This window comes from Sciurus carolinensis, chromosome 4 (assembly GCF_902686445.1).
Source record: "Sciurus carolinensis chromosome 4, mSciCar1.2, whole genome shotgun sequence".
In the NCBI taxonomy this organism is placed as follows: Eukaryota; Metazoa; Chordata; class Mammalia; order Rodentia; family Sciuridae; genus Sciurus; species Sciurus carolinensis.
In genome coordinates, this window is record NC_062216.1 from 167,094,137 (window position 1) to 167,119,616 (window position 25,480).

At 56.7% G+C, this 25,480-nt stretch overlaps 1 protein-coding gene across 2 annotated transcripts; it reads left to right on the top strand.

The window, feature by feature from the left end:
- Window positions 1-7,662: 7,662 nt before the first annotated feature.
- Pick1 (protein interacting with PRKCA 1) lies at window positions 7,663-25,392 on the top strand. Of its 2 annotated transcripts, none has more exons than XM_047550441.1 (13): window positions 7,663-8,445; window positions 8,577-8,674; window positions 9,670-9,781; window positions 14,660-14,788; window positions 16,965-17,031; window positions 18,378-18,467; window positions 20,657-20,710; window positions 21,077-21,139; window positions 21,752-21,885; window positions 22,249-22,341; window positions 23,568-23,618; window positions 24,143-24,287; window positions 24,673-25,392. In XM_047550441.1, exons 2-13 carry the CDS (start codon window positions 8,634-8,636, stop codon window positions 24,825-24,827), a joined length of 1,134 nt encoding a protein of 377 aa, XP_047406397.1. In that variant the 5' UTR covers window positions 7,663-8,445; window positions 8,577-8,633; the 3' UTR covers window positions 24,828-25,392. The 2 variants fall into 2 exon arrangements, with proteins under 2 accessions (XP_047406397.1, XP_047406396.1); XM_047550440.1 differs by having other exon boundaries at window positions 8,149-8,445; window positions 24,668-25,392.
- The last annotated feature ends 88 nt before the right edge of the window (window positions 25,393-25,480 follow it).

The following is a 25,480-nucleotide window of genomic DNA, read 5'->3' on the forward strand; positions in this document are numbered from 1 at the left end:
GCAGGGGAAAGTGGCTCAGGACATGACACCAGGACACAGAGAGAGAGAGAGGGGGGTACCTGGACCAGGGACAAAGTATAAACCCCAAAGGCATGCCCCCATCAACCCACCTCCTCCAGCCACACCCCACCTGCCTACAGTCACCACCCAGTTAATCCCTATCAGGGACTCTCACCTCTGTACTGGGGGCTGAACCCAGGGGCGCTTAACCAAGGAGCCACATCCCCAGCCCTGTGTGTATTTCATTAGAGACAGGGTCTCACGGAGCTGCTTAGGGCCTCACTCAGTTGCCCAGGCTGGCTTTGAACTTGTGCTCCTCCTGCCTCAGTCTCCCGAGCCGCTGGGATCACATCGGTGCCACAGTGCCCGGCTCACTCTGAACGTCTTTGCATTGATTGTCTCACACATGAACTTGTGGGCACCTCACCTCTGAACCGTGGCACCTGCCCAAGCTCTCATCGCTACTTTGAGCTGAATGATGAGAGAAGGAGTACATGGATGAACAGAAGCAGGCAGAGCCCAGATCCTGACTCTTCCCCCGCCCAAGTGACAAACTGCCAAGTCTGAACATCTAACACAGTGTGCTGGGCCCTGGAGACTTTTCTCCACTCTTACCACAGAACTGCTGTGGTTCACACATACCATGCTGGTTTTACTCTGTGCCTTTGCTTATGCTGTTCCCTCTGTCTGGAATACTTTTCCCTACTGCCCCCATCCACTTTAGTCTAACTCCTACTCATCCCCTAAGTATCTGCCCCAGCATCAGCTCCTGGCAGCCTCCCTGATCTCTTGGCTGGGCTGGGAGCTCCACTCTGGCCCCCGCTGTTCCCTCCCCGACCCCGCTGGACTGTGAGGCCCTGGAGGGAGGATCTGTTCTGGCTCACGGCGGACTCCCTCGTGCTGGCCCTGCCGGCATGTGGAGCTGGGGGTCGTGGGACCCAGCTCTGCTCCTGGGTGTCTTCCCGATCAAGTCACATCTCAGTTTCCCAGTAAGTGAGGTGCCACCAGATCCTGGTTGTAGAGAAGACAGGCGTGGCTGGCCTGGGACAGCCTGCGGCAGGTCCCTGAGATGGGGTGGGGTCTCGCCATCTCCCTGTAGCCGCTGGTGGGGGCAGAGCAGTGGAGGGCTACGGTGTGGGGCTGGCCTGGCTTCCCCACAGCAGTAGGTGTCCCCAGTGGCTATCGAAGGGGTCTCCCTGGGGCTGCTAAGGCTCTGCCACTGTCACTGACAAGCGGGCCATCCATCAGCCCTGAGCACAATGGGGTCATTAACCCCTGCCCCAGCCCCTCTTAGCCACTTCCTCTGCAGGGCTGGGCGGGGGCTGAGCCGGCACCCGCGGGGAGGGCTGCTGTCAAACCTCCCTTTTCAGTGAGAGGCCAGGAGAGGCAGCCCCTGGGCTGGTTTGGGGGCCACACTCTGCAGGCCCTTCTGAAGCTGGGGACCCAGGTTTCCAGCTCGCGTCCTTCATGGCTGCCTGGCAGCAGGTGGGAGCATTCAGCAGGTGACCTCCATCTGATGCCACCCTGGGGAGCACCCACTGGGCTGTTTCAAGTCAAAGCAGTGTATGGGGGGGAAGGACAGTGACAGGGGACAAAGACCCCAGACAGACACTGGAGAGACTCAGATGGCTGTTTTCTACCTGCAAAGTACATCCAAAGGCACAGAGATCAACCCTGCCGAGAAATGAGGTGCAAGAGCCCGAAATAAAAATGAGCAAATCCACCCAACAGTGGGTGAGAAGGACACAACCCAATCACGACCCAAACGCTTCGTCCTCAAAATGCAAGGGGGGTTTGACATTTGGAAATCTGTCAACACAACTCACTGTGTGAATAAATTCAGGCAGAGGAGTCATGAGACCACCTTGGCCCTGAACAGAAACTTCGGCCTCTGCACCTGATAAACACGTCCTAGCACATGAGTGGAAAGGAACTCCCTACCTGCCAAAGATGAGCACAAGCCCCGCACCCAAGAGTTCTTAAAGGGGCCACGGACATGCGCATGCGCACTCGCACACGTGCGCCCGTCTGCCCGCCGGACCTGGTAACCCATTAAGGTCTGCGCAGGGGACCAACGCTACTGCCTTGGTTGTGACCAAGTTCTCTAGCTACATGAGATTCCACGTTTGGGGGAAACTGGGTAAAGGGCACCTGGTCCTCTCTACCATTTTTGCAACTTTCTGTGACTCTAGAACTATTTGAGAATAAAAACAGACAAAAATGTTACTCAAAGACATTAAAGACCCCACAGAAAGAATGCTGGAATGGAGAAGGGGTGCAGCATGGACAGGGTTGTGGCTGAAGACATAGTGACCATAAGGGGACACTGGTGAAGCTTGGCGTTGGGTTAAAAAGGCTTGTTATTCTCTATTTATGCAGATTTGAGAATTTCCTAGTATTGCATTTTCTTTTTCTTTTCTTTTTTTCTTTTTCTTTTTTTTTTTTTTTTTTTGTACCACAAGGATTGAACCCAGGGGCACTTAACCACCAAGCCACATTCCCAGAACCTTTTTATTTTTAATTTTCAGAGAGGGTCTCAGTAAGGTGCTTAGGACCTTGCTAGTTCGCTGAGGCAGGCCTCAAACTCTCAATCCTCCTGCCTCAGCCTCCCAAGTTGCTGGGATTGCCGGTGTGAGCCACCACACTTGGCTGAAAATTTCCGTAAGGTAAGAATTTTATAAAAAGACCTTCCTTGATGCAGAGAAGCAGCAGACCTGCAGAGTCAACGTGAGGATGTTAGTTCTTCCCATATTAATGTCTAATTCAATTCAATTCTGGTCAAAACCCGCACAGGGTTTTTGGTGGAGTTTATCAAGCAGATTCAGAAAAACAGAAAGAGCAAAGTGCAAAGACTGGCTGAGTCTCCCCTGCAGTGGCAGACGGGACCCTTGCCCTGCCACCTGGAAGGCTTAGGATGGACTCTAGTCTAGCCATTGTGACTCTGCTGCCATGCAGGGCCCTGGGTCCTGGGTAAGAGCCGTGGCCAAGTGGATACTGCAGGCCAGGCATGGAGAAAGGAGGGACAGGCCCTTGGGTCCATCTTTGGGTGTCATCCTTAGAACCTTCTTGTGGGGCTGGCCTGGCTCTTAGGGTCCCAAGCTCCCATTCCACACTTGAGGTCACCGAGGCTCAGAGAGGGCCATTGACACTCAAGTTCTTCTGACTCTGATCCTACCAGACTCCCCAGCCTGGGCCTGAGCCTCGGGCTCCAAGCCAGATTGTGGCTTCGCAGTCTCCAGGGGTGGGAGGGGGCGGGGAGTCTGAGAACCCTGGCGGAGACTGGGGGCGGGGTAGGAGGGTAGGAGCAAAGACCAGCGCTCCTTGATGAGGAGGGGTGGGGAACAATCGGGCACTGTCCCTCTCCTCCTCCCCCTGGGCTCCCAGCAGCTTTCATCGCTGACCTAACCCAGAGGGCAGAGTGCTGGGGGAGAGGGGGAAGGCAAGGTCAGAGGTCAGCCCATTACATGCCAAGCTGAGCCAGGAATAGAGCTTCTTAGGGGGTGGTTGGGGGGACTTTGGGCCCCACAGAGGCCCACGTCCCACCTCTAGCCAGGGCAGCCAACTAGAGGCAGCCAGCGAGAAGGGAGGAGAGGGTCACCCTGTGACCAAGGGCAGTGAGGTCCCCGACTTCACTGAAGCTGGGAATAGGCTTCCAGAAGGAAGCAAACCCCTCTGAGCAACCCTGGTCCCCTCCCAGCATGCCCCAGTGGGGACATGGTCCTGTCCCTAGGTACTCTGACCTACAGACCCATAGTCCCCAAGGCTGGCCCACTTGGCCAGGGTCCCTTCTTCCTCTCCAACCCAGCTTCCCTGTCAAGCGTCCCCTCTCCCGTATTTCATCAGGCTGCCCCAGGGGGCCTCCCTGGACCCCTCGATCTGCCCATGAGGCCAGTGGGCTCTGGGAAAATACAGACCCGACAGCTCTCTCCCTCCCCTGCTGGGGTCCCCAGCGGCAGGTACAGGACCTGGGGTCTGGTTCTGGTTTGAGGCCCATGGCAGCCGGAATTGGCCCATGCCTTGCTGCCTGTGCTGCTCACGTGCACCTGCCCCCTTCCCTGTGTCCTGGTGACCTGGACATGGTAGGCGCACATAAATGTTTGCTGAACCAGTGAGGGAAGGAGTGCAGGAGTCAGACCCCAGGATGGAGGGCCCGCGCGCTGAGCGCTGGCTGCTGCTTCCGCTGTTCTCGCTGGACTTGGAAACCGTGCTCACCTCCATGAGCTGGGGACTGAGCAGGATCCACCAGACCCACCCTTGTCTTCTTGACCTTTCAGAGCCTGGTGGGGTCAGATGGTGAGGACTGCAGACCTCGTGCTGGGGGACAGCAGCAACTGAGGGGTGGGTGGGTTAGGCAAAGCCCAGCTTGTGTGTGACACCAGCCTCACCCACTGTCCACAAACTACCAAGTGTCCGGGCTCAGCAGCCAGCCTGAGACCACAGGTGGTGACTGGCAAGGGAGGTGGTTCTGGTTTCCCAGGAGGTATTTCTCCTAGCAGCCACCAGGTGGCAGCACTTCTCCAGGAAAAGGTTGGCGGGGGCGACCTCTGGCCATGGAATCTGAGGCTGGGAGGATGGCGTCCTGGTGGGAACCCAAGTCCAGAGAGGGGTTGGAACTTGCCATCATCCACACAGCTTTCAGTGGCAGGGCTGGGCTGGGCGAAAGGTCACCGCCTTCCTGGGGAGACAGGAGTGGCAACAGGGAGCAGGAGTGAGCTAGGAGAGAGGCTTGGAGCTCCAGCCCGCCCAGCCCTGAGGTGGGTGGCTGTCCTCGCCCTGGGTTCAGTTCCCAGAATCCCCCGCTTCCTGGAGGAAGGCGCTTACTGCCCTCCGAGGCCCTGGCTGGCCCTCACCACCTCTATGCTGGCAGAGGTGGGTCTCACCCTGGGCCTCCCAAAAGGACTGGCAGAGCAGCTGCATCCTGTCAGTCACTGTCACACCCCAGACTGTGACTCCCTGAGGGCAGGGACTGTGCCTTGAACCAGCACCTCCTGCCCCTGAAGCCTTCGCACCTGCCCTCCCTCAGCCTAGGACCACCGGCATCTCCTTCAAGACCCCAGGCCTGGAGATGCCCTTTCCTCCGGGAAGCCCTGGCTGTGGCCCCGGCAGCTGCTCCCCTCTAGGACCACACAACAGCCTGGCCATTGGGACGGTGAGGCCCCCGGGATGGGGTGGTTGGTGGCCTGAACAGCCCCACCCTGAGCTGGAAACCCTGTGCATTCTGGGCCTCCGGCACAGGGTCTTCAGACCGTTGGCGGCAGGATGTCACCCCTAGAGCTTTGTGAAAATGCAGCCTCCAAGATCTCTCCTTCCCCAGAGATTTGGGTCCCACGGGTCTGAGGTGGAGCCCAGGAAAGTGCATTTAGGACGCTTCCCGGATGGGTCTGAGGCCGAGGCCCGAGCACCTTAAGGCCCTCGTGAGGCCCTCTGAGGGCGCCGCTGGCCCTGCCTTCTGAAGAGGTTGGGCAAAATGATGACCCTGCAGAGTGACGACGAAACCTCTGACATGCGTGCCACCCGACATCGCTCACAAGGCCCCGCTTCCCGTCATCTTCATCCCTGTAGCTGCTCTCTGGGGAGGACCATCACTCCACAGGCACCCAAGGCTCAGGGAAAGGGGCGACTTGCCTGAGACCCCCAGCTGAAACCACAGGGCTCCTGGATTCGAGTCAGGCTCCCGGGGGTCGGGCTCTGGTCTACGTGCACGTCTCCAGACTTGGAGGAGGCGGTTTCTCGAAATCCCAAATTCAGGACCTCTTCTCAGTCGGGTGATTCGAGCTTCATGGAGAAAACCTGGGCTACTGCCAGGGTCTCCCGTGCAGTTGGGAAGACACAAAGTGCTTCCTTTGCGATGCAGTAAGGAACCTGGAAGTTCTTACCCCTCAGATAAATCATGGTCCCAATCTGACCACCTAGATTGGCAGAACATGTTCCTGTGCTGGGTGGGTGACCCAGGTGAGCCCTCCGCTGAAAAAATAGTGGGTCATGATATTTTTACACTAGCAGGTATTAATTACAAAGAAATCTGATTTTCCTTTTCTTGCTTGTCACAGTGTCACCTGTTGATGGATTCATAGCATCTATGGAAGATAGGAATCCCAGGACGGTAAAGTCAGTAGAGAAGGGAACCGGGAAGGAGAAAGGTGGGAGAAGCATTTTATAATTTCTCCGGATATGAGCCCTAAGCCTCAATTTTAATTATTCTCATTTTTTTTCACGTGGGGGATTGAAGCCAGGGCCTCACACATGCTAAGCAAGTGCTCTAATACTGAGCCACATCCTCAGCCCTGTAAGCCCCAGTTTTAAAGGGAAAATCCCTCTCCAGGCAAAATACAGCATGCAAGTAAGTCAGTCCCCTCAGAAGAGGTTCAGGGAAACCGTGAAGGGATTTCCCAAGACAAAGTTGCAAAAAGAATTGTCCAAATAATAATTGCTTCGGGAACTCAACAAGAGGAGCAAGATTTGAGAGCTGGATTGTCTGGGAAAGCTGCTGGAGAGAGGGAACCGCTGAGCCTGGAGGCTGGAAGGGACAAGGCAGAAAAGAGGGGCGTGGGAGGAGGACCAGAATGGGCTGGGGTTCTGGAGGTTCTAGAGGCATCTGCGCCATGTGAACTGTTTACAAAACACTTGCACCTGTTGCTCCTTTTAATCTTGACTTTCACAGGTGCCTGTGGGAGGGACTGTGTGCCCCTTCCACAGTGCCTGAGGCTCAGAGCTAGCCAGTGACTTGCCCCGGATCTCCCACTTGAGCTCAGGCCGAGTGGGCAGGAAGAGCCACGGCCACGTTAAGGCCTCTGGGCTTGGAGGCAGCTATTCTTCAAGACTGAAACTGTGGCCTGAAATCAGGGCTTGGTGATCCCAGCTCTGCCTCAGAGCACCGGCAAAGACGGGGAGCTGCTTTCAGTCTCAGTTCCCCTGCCTGTAGTGTGGCTGGCGTCCCTGCTCTGCTCCCAGGGTGGTGGTGAACCTTAGAATCCTGTGAAAGTGATCTGAACTCCAGAGCAGTGGGCGCCGGGAGATCCACTGCTACCACAGCATTCACATATCTGCCCAACTCGGATCAGCTCCCTAAGGAGCAGGTGGGAGGGATATGTCGATGATCATCCCTCTGCATCTCTCCTTCCCTCATGGTCCCTGGGGCAGCTGGGGAAGGACACTGGGTAAGCCTGTCCCTATGCTGCCTGAATGAGTCAACCAAGAGAGCTGTGGTCCTGGGAGGGTCAACCTCCTCCAGGGAAACCTTTTTACACAATATCAGTGGGGAGCTTAGGTTCAGGTTCCTCAACTGGAAAACACTGATGGTGTTTGTTGAGTCTCAGGACATGGGGGCTAAGCCCCCACCCCCAGTTTACTCAGGACTTAAGGAAGGAGGGGGTGTAAGGAATCTTTCACCAAACACCACAGAAAGCATCTACTCAATGCCATTAGTTTTCATATGGGGAAACCAAGACTTATAAAGGAAAAGTGACAAGTCCAATCAGTCCTTATTAACAGATCCGCTGAATACACTCCTGGATCCAGATATGGTGTGGGTGTTCAAAGGACACTGGACAGATTAGCACATGCCTGTGATCCCAGATACGCACGAGGCTGAGGCAGGAAAATGGCAAGTTCGAGGCCAGCCTGGGCAACTTCGTCTCAAAAATTAAAAGGGCAGGTGATATAGCTCGATGGTAAAGGAGGAGGAGGGGAGGAGAAGAGAAAACCACAGGGCACCAGTGGCGGCAGGGGTCTCAGGACAGAGATCTTTGGCCAACTCTGTGTGGCCCTGGACAAATTACTTCCTCTTATTGGCACTTGGTTTCCTTGTCTGCAAAACTGGTTTGGGCGGGATCTCGAAGGGCCCTTCCGTCTCTGACACTCACTCTAGTAGATAAGCCACAGACTTTCCCTAGGACGACGAGGGGACAATGTAAAGGGGAAGGTCTCGGGTGTGCAGTTCACTGAACTCGGCCAGAGGTAACCGCCACCCAGGGATGCTTTCGTTGCCACGACAACCGCCGCGCTGGCGTGGTCCCCAGATTGCCGCTGGGGAACCTGGGAGGAGCCTGCCCTCGCCGTGATGGCGGCGGCGCCAGGGCGAAGGGCGGGGTTCGGCGCTGCGGCCGGGCCATCCTTGGTTTCCGCTCTTTCGTACCAAGGCGAGCTGCCGCGGGCGCTCTGCTCTTCCCTGGTTCTGAGTCGGGGCGCGGGAAGGGAAGGCTGGCCGGCAGGGATTGGGGCACGTGCCCGGGGGCGGGACTTCCGCGGCCCGCCGGAAGTGACGCGACAGTCGCGGCCGCCGCCAGGTGGAACGGCAGGTGGTTCAGGTGCCAACCCGGCCCCGGCCCCGCTGTGGGACCGACTCTCCGCTGAGCGACAGAGGCAGCTCCAAGGGCCTGGAGACCCGTGGGGCGGGCTCTGGGATCCGAGCCCACCGCCCTGGCCTGGAGTCCCTCCCTGTACCTAGTAAGGACCGCCGCCCACCTCCTGCAGCCGGGACTGCCCTGCCCGAGCCCGAAGGGGTGGTGGGAGCTTGCGGCCGGCCTCCGGGCACTTCCGTTCCCTAAGCCCTGTGCTCCTTTCTTTCCCGGATCCAGTTCCCCATTCCCCTGTCGGGCTGGGCAGTTAGCCAGCCCACCCCGACTCTCGGAACCATGTTTGCAGACCTGGATTATGACATCGAGGAGGATAAACTGTGAGTATTTTGTTCCCAAGGCCTAGGCGTTCAGAACTCAGGTGTCCCTCATTCCCTTGAACTTCCCAGCTCCACAAACCCTTTTTTCCCAGTGGGGGGTCAGGTGTACCGTAGCAGAAATGGGCCCTACCCTTCCAGGAACTCATCTTCAGCAGGGGACTGTGGACAGGTTAACGGATGATTACTGTTCAGGGCCAGAAGGGCACTTACCCCATCACCCAGTGCTAAGGAAAGCAGAGCTGATGGAGCAGTGCTTCTGCTGGGTGGTCAGGGAAGGCTTCACAGAGGAGGTGGCAAGACAGCCAGGTTTTGCTGCAGCATAGATGGTTAGTAGGATAGAGTTTCAAATTTAGAGCTATCTGCTCATTAGAATATAGTCTCAGAGCAAAGACTGGTTCTAATGCCTTTCTGTGTTCTCAGCACTTGGTAGGTGCCGGACACCAGTAGCTTGTTAGCAATTGTCTTTTGAATCAATAAGTTAATACATGAGACCCTTTACATAGAACGTATGTAGCTGCTAATTTATGTGAATTGTAGAGGAATTGAAAGAGGGAAAGACTCTCCAGAGGTGGTTATAATGTTCCACATGTTTCTGAGAAGGTGACAGAGCCTGGCTAAATCTTTTGAAAGTTGGAAGGCAGGAAAGAACAGGAAGCTGGTTTTTATGGAGTGCCTGCTATGGACTGGGCTGGCGTTGGTGCCTTCTGTGCCTATTCTTGTGGGACCTCTGATAATGGAGACCCATTCTCATTTTATGGATGAGGAAATTAAGATGCAGAGAGGGTGATTTACCTGAGTCCTGTGGCAGAGAAATGGCAGGGCTGGGGTTTCATTCCACCTCTGCACAACTCCAAGAGCAGCATTATGTTCTAGCACAAATTGCTCTTTGGCCAAGTAAGGAAGAAGAGAGCATGGACAGCCTTGGTGCCTTGTGGGCTGTTGGAGGGCCCTCCCCCTCCAGCTCTATCCTCAGCCCCATTTGCTTCTCTTTCTAGTGGAATCCCTACGGTGCCTGGGAAGGTGACCCTGCAGAAGGATGCTCAGAACCTGATCGGGATCAGCATTGGAGGAGGGGCCCAGTACTGTCCCTGCCTCTACATTGTCCAGGTATCAGGTGCTTTCGAGGTGGGGGTAGGATCCTGGACAGAGGATGTCACGTCCCTACTTGGGCATGACAGAGATAGGTTCCTTGTTCCACTCTGAAGAAGCTGGTTCCTTCTCGTTTTTGAGATCTGACCTCAGCAAGGCCTTCGGACCACCTCGAGTGGCCATATTTTTCTCTGCCAGTTCAACCCCTTCTTTGCTTGTGACACTTGTTGCCATCTATAATCATCTCCTCGTTACTTGTTCCACATCTGGCTGCCCTGCCAGACTTTGGGCATTATGAGGGCAGGGTTGCACTTTGCCTTTTCACCATGATTGGGGCCAGGTACAGTGCCTGGCATGCGGTGGACATTCAGTAAAAATGTCTTTGATGAATCACAGAGCCATCAGCCTTGGGTGCTAGCCCAAGTGAAGTGGGAAGACTGTGAAATAGTAGCTTCCCTGCTTACTAGCGAGTTCCTTAACCTCTCTGGGCCTATTTCCTCTCCCAGAAAATGAGGATTTAAAATATACAGGCATAAGCATCTTTGGATTCTTGTAAAAATTGAACAAAATGACTTCATACATTGGTGCGTAAGTCCTTGAGTAGCAGCTGACAACTCCTGGCAGCTGTGCCTTTCCTTAGCTGCTCTGCCAGTGACAGTGGCGACTTTGTGGCCCCTGCTGAGGGAGCTGCCCTGCTGATTTTCTGTCAGCTTGACACAGGAGTGGACAGTCCTGCTGGGAGGCCTCCTTCGCCTTGTGACTGGTTCGCCAGTGACTTTCCTGTCACCTTGGAAGGATTGAATTGAACCTGTTCCAGTTCTCCTGCCTGAGTAGCCAATGGTGGAGTAGGCACTGCAGCTTCTGGGGAATCATCTGGTTGTGCCTCGGCCCAGGGCATGAACTTGGCCTCCTCCGATCAGGAGGCTTAGAGGGGCCTCTTCCAGGCCTGGCCTTCTTGCCATCGGCCTGCTCAGCCTCTGTGCCGCCTCGCTTCTCCGTCTGTTGGGTCTTGGTGGGCAGGTTTGTTTAATATGAACTGGGATTATAAACTATTAGAATTTGTTCTCTAAAGTTCACTTTTGTTTTTATCAAAGTACTAGCTGGCTTGCCTCTGACGAGTCAAGAGCAGCTCACTGTCTGGCCCTTCTCCCGCCCCCATAGCTATTTCTTCAGATGCGGCTTCCACGTGTCTCCAGGTGCTTGTCCTTTCCTCTTCTTCTGTCATGGTAAATATCCCGGGTCCACTCAGCTTCCTCCCACCCCGTTTTCCCAACACGGTCATCTTGGTGTTGTTGGCTAAGTCACTGTTAGTGCAGCATGCTCTGCTCAACAGATCTTTCCTAAGTGCCTGGCCAGCTCTGCCGCAGGTCCTGGGGAAGAAGAAACCAGTGGCCCTTCCCGAGCCTTCATCCCGGGAGCTCCATGTTTAACTTTTGAGGAAGGTTTCTTTCTCCCTCAGCCTTTCTTTCCGTCTTTTCTTGCTAGTCTCCTGGTCTTTCCTGTCTGCATCCTTGTTTTCTCAGTTCACTTTCCAATCTGACCTTTCCCATTCCCCAGCAGTCTCTTCTCTGCCCCTCAGTCTCCCCCGACCCCCAGACCCTCTCCCTCCTTGTCCTCTTTTGGAGTCTCCATCTTCCAGGGTCACCGTCTGGGTGGGGACTGTCCTGTAGCCTCTGAGGGCACGTGTGTTGGGAGAAATCCTAGTTCTTGACTGGCAGCAGTGAACGTCTCAAGTATGTAAGGAAAACTTGCAGGGAGGAGCGTTCCGCTTCGGCCACCTAGGAAAGTAAACAACTGCCCCAAATTGACTCAGCGTTACCAAGGGAACCTGGTGGTCTGATCCCCCATGGCACATTGTGATTGGCAAGAAACCTACAAAATGTATAGCTGTTCCCACAATAAATGAGTTTGCAGGCTGCTCGCCACAAGCCTGCTTCCACCCAGCTCCGGGAGTCTGGGTCTTGACTGCGCCCTTACCCCGCGTGTGAGCTAGCCCGGCACAAGAGAGACACACGTGGAAGAACAGTTTGAGGCTGTCTTGGAAGCCTCTGGTCTTTTTTGACATCATCACTGCTATACTCTTTCAGTTGACCTTTGGCTCATCAGGCTTAAGAAGGAAAGTCAGGCCAGGAAGTCCATTTGACTAGAAGTCTGATGGCGTTTCCTCCTGCCTGTGGCCATCAGAGCTTCGCCTTTCTTGTTGGAGACCTTTATTGTAATGTGCCTGTTATTGATCTGTCAAGACTTGGGAACTCCTCATCCCTGGTGTTCTGAGGTGTCACGATGACAGTGGCTGGCAGGGGCCTTCTTCGTCGTCTGTCCTGGGTCCCCAGAGGGTGGCTTCATCAGAACACCAAGTCTTTCTGCTCCATGAGAGTTTTGTGTTACTCAAAGATGACAGCCTGCCCTCTGTGGTCTCTGCTCTCTTCTGTTTTGCAGTTGTTTGGTTGTGGTAAACGTATATAACACAATACATAGATTTTTCCATTGTAAGCTTTTTTTTGGTACCCAGGACTGGGGGTGCTTAACCACTGAGCCACTGAGCCCTATCCCCAACCCTTTTTATTTTTAATTTTGAGGCAGGGTCTTGATAAGTTGCTGAGGGCCTCATTGAGTTGCTGAGGCTGGCCTTGAACTTGTGATCCTTCTGTCTCAACCTCCTGAGCCACTGGGATTACAGGTGTGTGCGCCGTCCCTGGCTGTCTTAACCGTTTTTAACTGCACAGTTCACGGGTATTAGATATCTTCCTAGTGTAGTGCAGCCACTGACACTGTCCCCGGAGCCTTGTGAAATTGAAACCATACCCGTTCAACACTAGCTCCTCCAGCCCCTCCCCTCAGTCCTGGCAGCCCCCATTGCACGTTCTGCCTCTGGTTCTGACTACTCCAGACTCCTCACACAAACGAAGTCGTGCGGCATGGTCTGTACGGTTCCTGGCAAGTTCTAGCCCGATGTCCTCTCGGTTCATCTGTGGTGTAGCACATCAGGATTCTTCCTCTTGAAGGCCAGACAACATTCCATTGCACACTGCTGTCCAGTCATCCTCTGATGGACGTCTGCGCTGCTTCCACCCCTTGTTGTGAGTAAGGTCTGCTCTGAGCCAGACTGCGCAGAGGTCTCCTTAAGACCCTGCTTGCAGTTTGGTGTGGACCTAGGAGCAGTCGCTGGGTCACATGGGCGTTGTTTCTGATTTCTGAGGAGCTGCCAGGCTTTCCTCTACGGGCCTGTCTCACTTTTCATCCCCACCAGCAGCGCCTGAGGATTCCAGTTTCGGCTTCCTCAGTAGCACTTGTTATTTTCTGTCGTCGTCTGTACTAGCTGTCCTAATGGGTGTGACGTGATTCGTGGTGGCCTTGCTTGTCACTTCCCCAGTGATTAGTGATGTTGAGCATCTTCTGTGCTCATAGGCCACTTGTGTCTCTTTGGAGAACTCTCTATTCAAGTCCTTTGCCCATGTTTGAGTTGGCTTTTTGGTTTTTGGTGTTCCTTCTCTGTGTATTTGAATATTAGTATCTTATCAAATGCCATTTTCTTTCATTCTGTGGGTTGACTTTTTACTCTGTTGATAGTGATTTTGATGCACAAATTTTTGAAAATTTCACAAAGTCCATTTGTGTTTTTCCTTTGTTTCTTGTGCCTTTGGTGTCATATCCGAGAAGTTATTGCCAAATCTTTGTGCTGAAGCTTCTGTTTTCTTCTCAGTTTTGTAGTCTTGGGTCTTACATTTAGGTTGCTGATCCAGTTTGAGTTAGTTTTTACGTATCATCAGCTGGGTAAGGGTCCAGCTTCTTTCTTTGCATGTGGATCCCATTTCCCTTGGCATCTACCGTTGAAGGACTTTCCTTTCCCCACTGAATGTTCTTGGCTCCCCTATCAAAAATCATTCTACCACATCCACAAGGGTGTATTTCTGAGCTCTCTGTTCTGTTCCATTGGTCTGTATGTCTGCCTTTATGCCAGTATATTCTGTTTCAATTAGTATAGCTTTGTAGAAACTTTGGAATCAAGAAGTATGGGTCTCCCAGCTTTGTTATTTTTTTCAAGATTGAGCTATTGTGGGTTCCTTGAGATTCCATGTGGATTTTAGGATGGATTTTTCTATTTCTGTAAAAAGGATCATTGGGATCTTGATAGCGTTCGCCCTGACTCTGTAGATTGCTTAGGGTGATGTTGTCATCTGAATGACGTTAAGTCTTCCCATCCATGAACATGGGATATACTTCAAATTATTTGTCTTATTTACTTTCATCAGTGTTTTGTCATTTTCATTGTACATGTCTTTCACAGTTGTTTTTGTTTTTAGTATAATTAATTTAAGTGTAAAAGGAATACAATATCAGAACCACTGCTGGTAATTTGGTTTCTTTTGGGTATGTTCTGGGTGTACTCCTGGGAGGCTCTCTTTCCCCTTGCTACATCACTCATATTTCTGATCTTCAATGACAGACACACACAACCTCACACAGTCAGTGGGTTTGGATCCTGTAAAGGGGTCACTTTGGGATTAAGGGCTCACAGGCATTTTGGGGTCCCTGTTTAGAAGAGACATGGCCTGTTCTTTGGGGATCAAAGTGAGGTGTAGGAATTGATAAGAGGTGCTTTGGGATGCTAAGTCAGCATGGAGCAGCTTGTTGGGCAGACGTTAAGAGTGAAAGCCCTCATATGGGTGTGTGAGGTTGGTGTATTTGCTGTTAGAAAAGGAAGGTCTCATCAGTTCAGATTTACGTCCTGTCCTTCCTCAGGAATGTGGGATTGTCCCTCCCTTGCTGGTTTCACCCGAGAAGTCAGAGGGCAGAGATGGAGACCAAACCAGGCAGTGGCAAGTGGAGGGAGTGACCATCCCCTGGTTTCACCTCAGTCCTCCTTCTCCCCGCCCCAACCCTTTGCATCTGCAGGTATTCGACAACACGCCTGCTGCCCTCGATGGCACAGTGGCAGCTGGCGATGAGATCACCGGTGTCAATGGCAGGTCAATCAAGGGGAAGACCAAGGTGGAGGTGGCAAAGATGATTCAGGAGGTGAAGGTAAGGGCAGCTGCTGTGGGGCCGGAGGCGCCGGGTCCGCTCTGAGTCCTCTGCGCAGACTCAGGAGGGACTCATTCCCCTCCTGGATGTGGTAGTGGGGGATACACTCCAGTCTCTCTCAGTCTCTCCTTCCTTCAGAAAATACCGATGTGTTCAGGGACTTGTGCCGGGCCTCATGAAAGAGCAGGACCACAAGGCGCCTGTGAGCTCTTGGGCTGCCGACACACTTGGGCAAACCAGGGTGTCCCTGGTCAGGGCTGGAGCAATGGGCCATATTGGTCCTGGGCAAGGGGAGAGGAGCGTCCCTTCCTCATCCCTGTGGGAACTTTGAATCCAGAGGGTCCCCAGGGCTCAGACCCCCTTGGACTCTCCTGCGATTTGGGGCAGCACCTGGTCCAGCTGGGCTTCTGTCCTATAACCCACAATCCCATGCTGCCTGCCCCTGCTCCCCTCACTTCCGCTGCTCCAAGGCCTCCCTCCACAGGGACCCTCCCTCCCTGCAAAGCAGGCAGCATCCTGGCCACTGTGCAAGTGAGCATGAGGCCTTTCTGCCACTTCTAGACCTTTGAAAGAACCAGTGTGAAGCAGTGCAGAGCTGGGGTGATTGACAGGCCCCAGGGGCAGGCTCGGCCCAGCATGACTTAGACCGGGTCCAGTGTTTTAGCTGCCGCGTCCCCAGCCGTGCCAAGCACTCCTCCCTCGCCAGCCCTCTACCTTCCTCTGTGGGGACCTGTTTCCATGTCCCCACATCCCTTTCCTTTCTTCTACCCAGGCAGCCCCTTCTCTGGCTTCTCCCCTCCTGCCCCCCAATCCCACGTGTGGCCCGAGTCATCACGTGTGCTTCCTGCCTCAGGGAGAGGCCTCCAGTCCTTGAGGCCGCTTCCTAGGGCCCCTTCAGCCAAGGGACGAGCCAGGGACTGGGTCTCAGGGCTCTGGGTGCTAAAGGCAGCAGCCAGCTTCACTGAGCCACTAGATACCACTGTGCATCTGAGTCGCAGCCTTACTGCCGGGCACAGGTGATGGGCGGGCCCTCCACGCTGACCTGGTGTGGGCGGCATGTGCCCCCAGCAGTGCCTTCCTCCAGCTCCGCACTGCTGCGCTCGTAGATCCCTGTCCTCGCAGGCCTGTGTCACCAGCCCCTCGTGCTGCCCTGAGGGTGGGGCTGCTGTTCCTACGCAGCCCTGACCAGCACACGATTTCCCCAGCTCCCAAGTGCGGGTGCCAGGCAGGAATCACTGTCCCCTTTCACTGGTGTCCAGAGGAGGAAGTGACCTGTTAAACTGGCTCAACTGTGTGAGCCAGCCCTGGGCCTGGCCGACTCCACCGTGGCACCCTCCTCCCCCAGCTGCTCTGTGGGCTGGTTCTGCAGCGTCCCTGCCGCCTCCTGAGGGCACCTGCTCCTGATTCTGACTGCATTGGCTCATTTCCGTTCCCCCTGGGGACTGGATTTTTAAATTCTATTTTATATTTGGATGGATTCAGTCCTAAGTTCAAGGACCTTAGGATTCTAAGGACGAGTGACCACTGTGGCCTGTGGTCAGCGGGAGCTTCTTGGAGGAGCCCCAGCTCTGTGTAGAGGCCTCCCCTGCAGCCACTAGAACGCAACCCTGTGACCCCCTGATTCTCTTCGGCCTCCCCTGCTGGACAGGGCCCCAGGTCTTGGCTGTCCCCAGCCCCTTTTCCTTGGTGTCCTAGCAAGAGGCACAAAGAAGGAAGGCTTCAGGGTGGGTCTGGCACTCAAGAACCGTTTCGTCAGCTTTTTTGCTGCTGCAACTAAAAGACCCCCCCAGCTCAGCTGTAGAGGGAGAGTTTATGTGAGGCCCCGGCGTCAGAGGTCTTAGTCCACAGGGCTGGAGGTGAGGCAGGACGTCATGGCGGAAGGGTGTGGTGGAGGGAAGCAGCTCACGGGGTGGTCGGGGGCAGAGAGACTCCACTCTCCAGACACAAATATATGCCCCAGAGCCACGGCCCCAGTGCCCGCCCCCTCCAGCCACACCAGCGCCCAGTCGCCGCTCAGTGCGTCCCAGCAGGGGCCGTTTCACTGAGGAGGTTACAGCGCTGACCCAGCCATTTCTCCTCCAGACCTTGCGTGTCTCACACGTGAGCTTTTGAAGAACACCTCACATCCAAACCATAACGAGAGCCTTGTCACATGCTGCCTGTGCTGCTTTTGCAGGGGGAGGTGACCATTCACTACAACAAGCTGCAGGCGGACCCCAAGCAGGGCATGTCCCTGGACATTGGTAAGCTGGCCAGAGCAGTGGTTCCATTGCCTACCAACCCCCACCCGAAGCAAAAGAGCTCCAGCTCCCGTCCCCCTGTGTGGTGTCATTGGTGGTTCAGTGGCTCTGGTATCTGACTGCTGACCAAGCTAATCTGAAAGGACTGGCAGGACCTGGGGTGCCCTCCCTGTGGCCAGCCTGTCCCTGATGTCTCACTGCCCTGACCCGCTAGCCACCTCCTCTGGGACCTTGCTGTCCTAGCGTTTCCTCTGTAGGCCAGCTCTGGGCTTACTGCCGTCCAGAAAGGGACGTCCCTGGCCAGTGCCTCATGCCTACCTGCCCACCCCTCCTCCTTGGCCCCCTTTCCTGCCATCTGCTCTCAGGAAGATGCAGGGTTGGAACTGGGCCTTGGGCATTGGGTAGAGGGTCACAGGCCAGCCCTTGGCCCACACCATACTCTGGGACAAGGTGCCTCCTGCCAGAGGGGTCTGGGCTTTGGTTCTGTAGAAGCTTTAAAAGTAAGAGTGGGGCCAGGTGTAGTGGCGACTCAGCAACTCAGGAGGCTGACGTGGGAGGATCATGAGTTCAAAACCAGCCTCAGCAACTTAGTGAGACCCTGTCTCAAGAAATAAAGACTGGGAATGTAGCTCAGTGGTAACGTGCCCCTGGGTTAGACCCCCAGTCCAAAAAAAAGAATAAGTGGGATAATGGCCTCAGGTCCTCTGGATCAGAACCCCCCCCCCCCCCCCCCCCGGCCACATTACAGGCCAAAGGCTGAGTCCCAGAGGAGGCTCAGTGACCTCCTGATGAGCACACATCCCACCCATACTGTCCAGAGCCTAAGGGCAGATCAAGTCAGCCTGGAGGTCCCTTCTTAGAACCTCAGTTCTATCCCAGAATCCCTCCAGGAACTAAGCTGGTCAGAAGCCATAACTGAGCCTAACCTGAGGCCAGTGGTCCAGGATGGCACTCAGAACTCTGATGTAACCAGCATAGAAACTGACCCTTCTTCCCCTTTCCCTCGCAGGGGTCACCCCTGGTCTGATGGGAAGAGAGGGGAGCGAGGGGCTCCTGACTGGCCTGTTGGCCATTGTTGAGCAGGGCAGCTCTGGGCCCTCAGTGCTGCCGATAGCTGACTCTGGTGGCCCTGGGCTGCCCACCCCGTGCTTGCTTCCTCCAGCCTGCCAACCCCCCAGAGCTGGGGAGCGGAGAGCGCAGGGTGCCCGGCCTCCCCACTGGACTCTGCTGCTTCCTAGATTCCCCACAGCGAGCCCCCGTGCAGCTCAGCCAGCCGTGAGGGGACCCAGGACAGGGACAGCCTGGGGCCCAGTAGCAAACTCACTGGGTCCTTCCTCTCCTGGCCCCAGTGCTGAAGAAGGTCAAGCACCGGCTGGTAGAGAACATGAGCTCGGGGACTGCTGACGCGCTGGGCCTGAGCCGGGCCATCCTGTGTAATGGTGAGTCCCCTCGTCCCACCCAGCTCTGGCCCAGCACTGTCCCTCAGGCCCGTGGGGGCACCGTGACTGCCTGCCAAGCTGACGTGGGTCCTGCTGACCTGGCCCTGCCTCTGCCTGGGGCCTGAGAAGTCACCATTTCTTTGTGTCCCTGGAGGCCTTTCTGGTTCCCAGAGAGCTCCCACAGCTGTCACCTGGGCTACCCTCAGTGCCAGGGCCCCTCAGGTCACAAATGAGACAGACTCAGAGGGCAGGTGTCTCCTGCCTCCCCAAGTCGGGGACACAGAGCCAGCCTGAGCCGCTGCCCCAGCTCCCCATCCACCCGCCTCAGCCCTGCCTTCCCCCAGGAGGTGGCGCTACTACCCTTGTCTCTGGTCCCTGTGGCGGCTGTGGAGGTGGCCGCCCAGGCAGGGAGCAGCCGCATGCAGGCGTACACACTCGGGCACACGCACCTTCTCTCCGGGGGAGGCCAGCGAGACAGCGGCCGCTCCTCCACCGCCAGCCCGGCTTATAAATAGCTCTGCTGCGCCTCGGCCGCGGGGGAGATATAAATACCTACATAAACGCAGGCTCAGCTGGGCACGCTGGGCTTTATTGGCTGGGGAAGTGGAGGTGGGGCCTGAGCCTGGTCCAAATGGGGTACAAAAGTGGTGGCTGCTATTTTTGGCTCTTGGAGCCTATAAATCCTGTTACTGTAGTTACCATGCGTTGAGATGAAATTAGAACTGGTGGTTGTGTTTTTCCCCCAAACCTTGCAATTTCCCCAGCCATGAATAGGGTTTCTAAAATCGAAGCTGTCATGATGTCCCATGACCCAGCTAAAAACAACAGCCGATGCTTACACGGCTCCTCTCCTGCCCCTGGCCACGTGCTCAGGCTCAGGGAGCCAGGGCCAAGAGGCCTGTCGGTCACGGCCTCCCAGAGACCTGCAAGGGACCCCTTCCTCCTGACAAAGCCCATTCCCCAGCCACCTTCTTTGCCTGGGCCACCCCTTCTCTTCCTGCTCTGAAGACCCTGGCCCTGGTCAGCACAGGACACTGGGAAGCAAGAGCACCCCATCTTGGACGTCCCCCAGCTGTGTGGCTTGGGACAAATTACTTTTCCTCTCTGTCCCTTGGTTTTCTCAGTAGAATAGGGGAAGTAATCCCTGTCCCAGAGACTCAGACTAAGGAGGGTTGAGACCTGTCCCGGGAACCCCAGCAGGTCTGTGCCATGGTGCAGATGCTGCACAGGCCAGGCCCTTTCCTGGGAGGTGGCTGCATAAAGAAGCCACCATCACGGGGACATTGCCTTACGGTTGCTGCCCACGTAGAGGGGTGTGCCCCTCGTCCTCCCCAGGTGGAGGCCTATCTGGGATCGCTGGGAGCTCTGGGGAGGGTGGCAGTCCTGCTGGAGGAGTCCCAAGTGTGCTGACTCCCCCTCGGCTGACCCTTGGCCAGTCTTATGTGCTCCCTGCACCCCCTGCCCCCAGTCTTGGCATCCTGCCCACCCCTGGTCATTGGCTTCCTCCCATTTGGAGGCCCTGAGGGAAGACTGCAGCCCCCACTTTTCCCGTGCCTCTGCCCTTGGAGCCAGAGGGCAAGACTTGGATCCCGTTCACCACGATTGTTCCCAACATGGTGGCACATGTGCTCAGCAGAGGCCTGCTGAGCCAGTGGCTGGGATCACTGAGTCCTACCTCCAGCACCAACCCTTCCCCAGCCCTGCCGATCTTCCCCGGTCCAACCCGCCCGCCACCACGTGCTTTGCCATGGCAGCGACTGCCGCCAGCCTGCCTGGGCCCCGGTCAGATCTCCCTGCCTGCCCGCTGCCTGGCCGGGCTGTGTCAGCAGGGCCGGGAGCCTGGCTGCTCCCCAAGGACCTGCCCGCCTCCTGCAGTGCAGGGAGCTGCCCTTGGGCTTGGTCGTGGGGGCACTTGACGCCTTTGGAAGCATCGTCCTTCTGCCCCTGGATTGGCCCCAGCAGATGGGGTGGAGGCTCATCCCAGGAGCAAGTCCCCCACTTGCCTCTTGAGCCTGTTTATAGATCACCCTTGAACCCCGCTGACCCTGAGATGCCACACCCCATGCCCGGACCCCCATTTTGTGTAGAAGCCGATTCTCCAGGCCCACCCCTCCCTGCACCTGCCTTGGCCGCCTCAGGCCGCCCTCCTCACCCCTGCCCTGACCCCAGCTGTTCTCTGGACCCCACAGATGGGCTGGTGAAGAGGCTGGAGGAGCTGGAGCGGACAGCAGAGCTTTACAAAGGTGGGTAGGGCCTTGGCCAGGACACACCCAGCCCTGGCTCTGCCTGGGGAACCTGTTTCAGAGAGAGTGGCCATAGGGGCAGGAAGGCCACCAAGGACACTCTGGGACCTCTAAACTTATGAGAGTCCCCAGAATCCCCATTCTTATGAAGATGAAGCCGCTGTGAGGCCTTGTCCTCCTGCATCATACAGAGTCCTAGTCCCCTGTCTGAGGGACCTCTTGGTGGGACTGGCTTGTGGGGCTGTGGGAAGACCCAGTGGACCCAGTACCAGTAAGGACCTGGGTAAGCCAGGGGTTGGGGGTGTGCCCTGGCCTGTGTGGCCCGTGATATGTGCCCTGTCCTCCTCATCCGGCTCTCTCCCACAGGGATGACGGAACACACGAAGAACCTCCTACGGGCCTTTTATGAACTATCACAGACCCATCGGGGTAATGGCATCCCCAAGCCTGCTGCATGGCCCTGGGCAAGTCCCTGCCTCTCTCTGAGCTCAGTAACCCTGTCCGAGAATGTCCAGGTTCCGCCCTGGGGCCCTTGTCATACCCATGCTGAGGAGAACCACAGCTCATACTTCCAGATGGGGTGGGGCAGTGAGGGACCAGCGGAACATCTGGGCCGCTGGCCTCCTGAGGACTCTGTCCTGCTCCTTACATTGCCCCTTGAAGTGCATGAGTTTCCCTCCGTTGTGGTATCATTTCCCACAAGTCTGTGGCCTTGCACGGCAGCCACCGTTAGCCCCATTTATAGGTGGGGAAATGGCCAAAGGTGGGTACTGACACCAGAACCCAGATTCCCAGACCAGAGCTGTGCCCTCAGACTGGCTCAGCTTTCTCTGGTGGGGTCACTAGGGGTGCAGGCAGCTCTCACGGAGGGAGTCGTCCCAGCTCCTTTGGGGTATAGACCAGTTGCCTTGGGTATAGGATCCCTTCTGGGGTGTAGAACCCACGCAGACCTAGTCTTCCAGCCTGCCGGCCCCTGTCGACACCCTGGCTTTGCATCGGGGGTCAGGTGGGAGCAGCCTTCAAGTCATACTTGTCATGCAGCCTTTGGGGACGTGTTCTCCGTGATTGGGGTGCGGGAGCCCCAGCCGGCAGCCAGCGAGGCGTTTGTGAAGTTTGCCGACGCCCACCGCAGCATTGAGAAGTTTGGCATCCGGCTGCTGAAGACCATCAAGCCGGTGTGTCCCGTTGAACACGTGTGTCCAGTGTGCGAGGCCAGGGCGGGGACTGCATGGCGTGGAGAAGGGGTTCTGTGCTCCCTCCAGGTGCTGGGGTGTGGGTCCTGCCTGGTCACCTATGTGACTGTCCCCAGCAAGCTGCTGCATTGCCTCAGGCCCGTGGGGAGCTGGAGGCTGGGTCAGCCCTGTTGCACCAAATCACAGCTTGCTCATGACCTGGACTTGGTCCTCTAACCTTGAGATGGGACAGGCCACTGGGGAGTGCCCTTGGGCTGGGACACCGATCAGGTGATACAGCAGTGCCACTCTTCGTCCCCCTGGCCACCCGCAGCTGGGAAGGCCTAAGCACGCCCCACCCTCCAGATGCTGACAGACCTGAACACGTACCTCAACAAAGCCATCCCCGACACTCGCCTCACTATCAAGAAGTACCTGGACGTGAAGTTCGAGTACCTGGTGAGTAGCCTGCGGGGGTCCGGCAGGAGGCCTGCCCTGCCTTGCACCAGCCAGCCCCACGCAGCCCCCGTCCTGCCTCTGATGGGAGCAAGGGGCCAGGGCCCCGCTGGAGTCTCAAGCAGCCTCGGCCATGCAGAGGCACCTGCCAGGCGTGGGGCTGGTCCTAGAGCTCTTGGTCTGCCTCACTCTAACCCTTGAGGACTTGTTTGGTTGGTTTTAAATCACAGTTACCAATGAGTTAGGGCTTTAGTCAGCTTTTTTTGCCACTGCAACAAAAAGACATGACCAGAACAATTTTAGAGGAGGAAAAGTTTCTTTTAGGGCTCAGTTTCAGAGATCTTGATCCATAGACAGCAGGCTCCATTCCCTAGGGCTGCAGATGAGGCAGGACAGCTGGCAGTAGAGCGTGGTGGAGGGAAGCAGCTCACGTGATGGTCAGGAAACACTTCACTTGCCACACAAAATATATACCCAAGGCCACGCCCCTAATGAGCACCTCCTCCAGCCACACCCCACCACCTTCAGTTACTTCACAGTTAATGACTTGGGGATTAATTCACTGATTGGGTTTAGGCTGTCCCAGCCCAGCAGTTTCTCCTCTGAACCTTGCATTGCTCTGAACTTTTGGGGACACCTCAATCCAAACCCTAACAGACTGGGTCTAAGTGGTTTGAAGTGCCTGCCAACGGATGTTAGTGAGTTTTAACTAATAATTCTGTGGTCAAAAGAGTTGGGATAATGCTTCATTGACAAGCCAAGCTTCCCTTCGTGGGACTTCTAGAGCCAAGCCAGGCCTGTGTGCAGCCTTCGGCTGGGAACCAGTTTTCCCAGGGCTTCTTTTCCTTCATTGCTGGGGCTGGAACCCAGGGCCTTGCAGATGCTAAGCCAGTGCTGTACCACTGACCCATTCCCCTCGCCCCCAGAGCATCTCTTGGGACTAGAATTTGGTCAGTGCTGGGCTGCCCAAGCCCTCAGGCCTGCCCTTCCTTCCAAACGATGCCCTGCTCATCCGCTCTGCCGCCCTAGTTCTCCTGTGCACCTGCCACCAGCCTCTCCCGGAGCTGCCGCAGCTTATCCCAGCTGGGTCTGCAGGAGCCAGGAGGCCTGGCGTGCTGCTGCTCTTTGGGTGGGCCCAGATTCCTGGGGGCATGGTGTGGCGTGGGTGGAGCTGGGGATGTCAGGAGGCTGCGTCTGCAGCCTCTGACAGGCCTTGCTGTCCCACGCAGTCGTACTGCCTGAAGGTGAAGGAGATGGATGACGAGGAGTACAGCTGCATTGTGAGTATTGCGGGCTGAGGGGCCAGCCCTTGTAGTGACAGGCTGGGGCGCACCCACCTCCTCCCACCTGCCTCAGAGCCCCCAGGATGCCCTGGATCTGCCAGGGCTATCAGGTGGGTCAGGTGTCCCAGGAATGTTCTGGGGGCTTGGTCAGACTCTTGTTCCTGGGGTGTGGGGCTATCCACACCCAGTCCCTCTGGGCCCCCGAGGGAAGAGCTGTCCAGCCTCGCTCCCGATCGCTGCTTTAATGTATCCAGTCTGTCCTGTCTTTGTTCCTGGGACCCATCCGGGGACCCGTGTTGGTTCGTTTCACGGGACAGGTTCCCGTCCTTTGTTGGTCTTTCTCCCTCCAAAGCTATTGCCATGGGCTCCTAACGAGGGCTGGCATCTCACATAAGGGACCCTGTGGCTCTGAAGAGGGTGCTGTGTTGTGGGGCTGAGCTGGTGGTCGGCCTGCGGCCCTCCTGCCTGCCCACCCAGCAGGCCCCCAGCACCCAGGATCCCTAATGTGCTCCCCGCCCCAGGCCCTAGGCGAGCCCCTGTACCGTGTGAGCACAGGCAACTACGAGTACCGCCTGATCCTGCGCTGCCGCCAGGAGGCCCGAGCCCGTTTCTCGCAGATGCGCAAGGATGTGCTGGAGAAGATGGAGCTGCTGGACCAGAAGCACGGTAAGGGGCTCACGGGCCACGCGGTCAGTTCTGTGACGTCCTTGGCACAGGGGTGGGTACCTACTTCTCCCCGTTTTAGAGCTGGGAAAACAGACACAGAGAGGTCCAGTGCCTAACTGAGCCCCAGGGCCAGGCCCTGGCTGCAGCCCACCCACCGTCCAGAGCCTGGTCTGGATGGGCCCCTGGAGTGCATGATGTGCCCTGCGGTCTCCTCTGCTCTCTGAACTGGGAGCCAAGGCACCTGGGTCCTCCCCGAGGCTGCCCAGCGCTCGCCTCTGCCCCTTCCAGGGCCTTGTGGTCAGAGGAGGGGGCAGGCCCGGGGTCTCTGCCAGGCCCACAGCCTCAGCCACGGGGCCTGTCCACCTGCCCTCCTGCCCCAGTCCAGGACATCGTGTTCCAGCTGCAGCGCTTCGTGTCCACCATGTCCAAGTACTACAACGACTGCTACTCCGTGCTGCGCGACGCGGACGTCTTCCCCATCGAGGTGGACCTGGCGCACACCACGCTGGCCTATGGCCTCAGCCAGGGCGAGTTCACTGACGGGGAGGATGAGGAGGAGGAGGAAGAGGACACTGCGGCCAGGGAGCCGTCTAGGGACGCCCACGGGGCTGCTGGACCCCTGGACAAGGGCGGAAGCTGGTGTGACTCCTGAACACCCCGAGGTGTGATCGGGGAAGGGCAGCGGGCGGGCTGCAGCGGGAACGGGGTGGGCCGTGGGCACCGTGGCGCATAAAGCCTGCTGGCCCAGGCGCCTGCCTCCCTGCTCCTCTGTCCTCGCACAGCGAACCTGGGCTCCTGCCCAGGAACGGTGCCAGGCTGAGGCCCAGCCCTGGACACTGGCCCCAGCCTCCCTCACCTTCCCAGCCAGGGGGAAAGCGAGGCCTCTGGACCTGCCTTGGGAAGGAGAGGGCAGAAGGCAGAGGGGCTAGAGGTGGCGGAAAGCCCAGGACCCACCCGAGCCTGCCAGGAGCGCCGTGTCTCGGCACGCCTCCAGCCGCCCGCCATCCCGCACACCTCGCGGCCTTTATTTATTTGTTCCCCAGCTCAGCCGTTTCTGGAACGGGGCTGGCTGCTGGGCCTGTGTCAAATAAACAAACCAGACGGAGCCGGCTCTTTGCAGTGGCCACGGGCCCTCCTCTCCCTCGCCTGCCTCTTGGTCTCCCTCCCGGTCACAGGGTCACTGGCAGATCCCT

What these genes read in the sequence shown, in the direction of transcription:
- Pick1 (XM_047550440.1), top strand. Translation starts at nt 8,634, where the DNA reads ATGTTTGCAGACCTGGATTATGACATCGAGGAGGATAAACT. An exon ending in GACATCGAGGAGGATAAACT is followed by an intron (nt 8,675 to 9,669) that starts GTGAGTATTTTG and finishes TTCTCTTTCTAG; the next exon opens with TGGAATCCCTACGGTGCCTG. An exon ending in CCTGCCTCTACATTGTCCAG is followed by an intron (nt 9,782 to 14,659) that starts GTATCAGGTGCT and finishes TTGCATCTGCAG; the next exon opens with GTATTCGACAACACGCCTGC.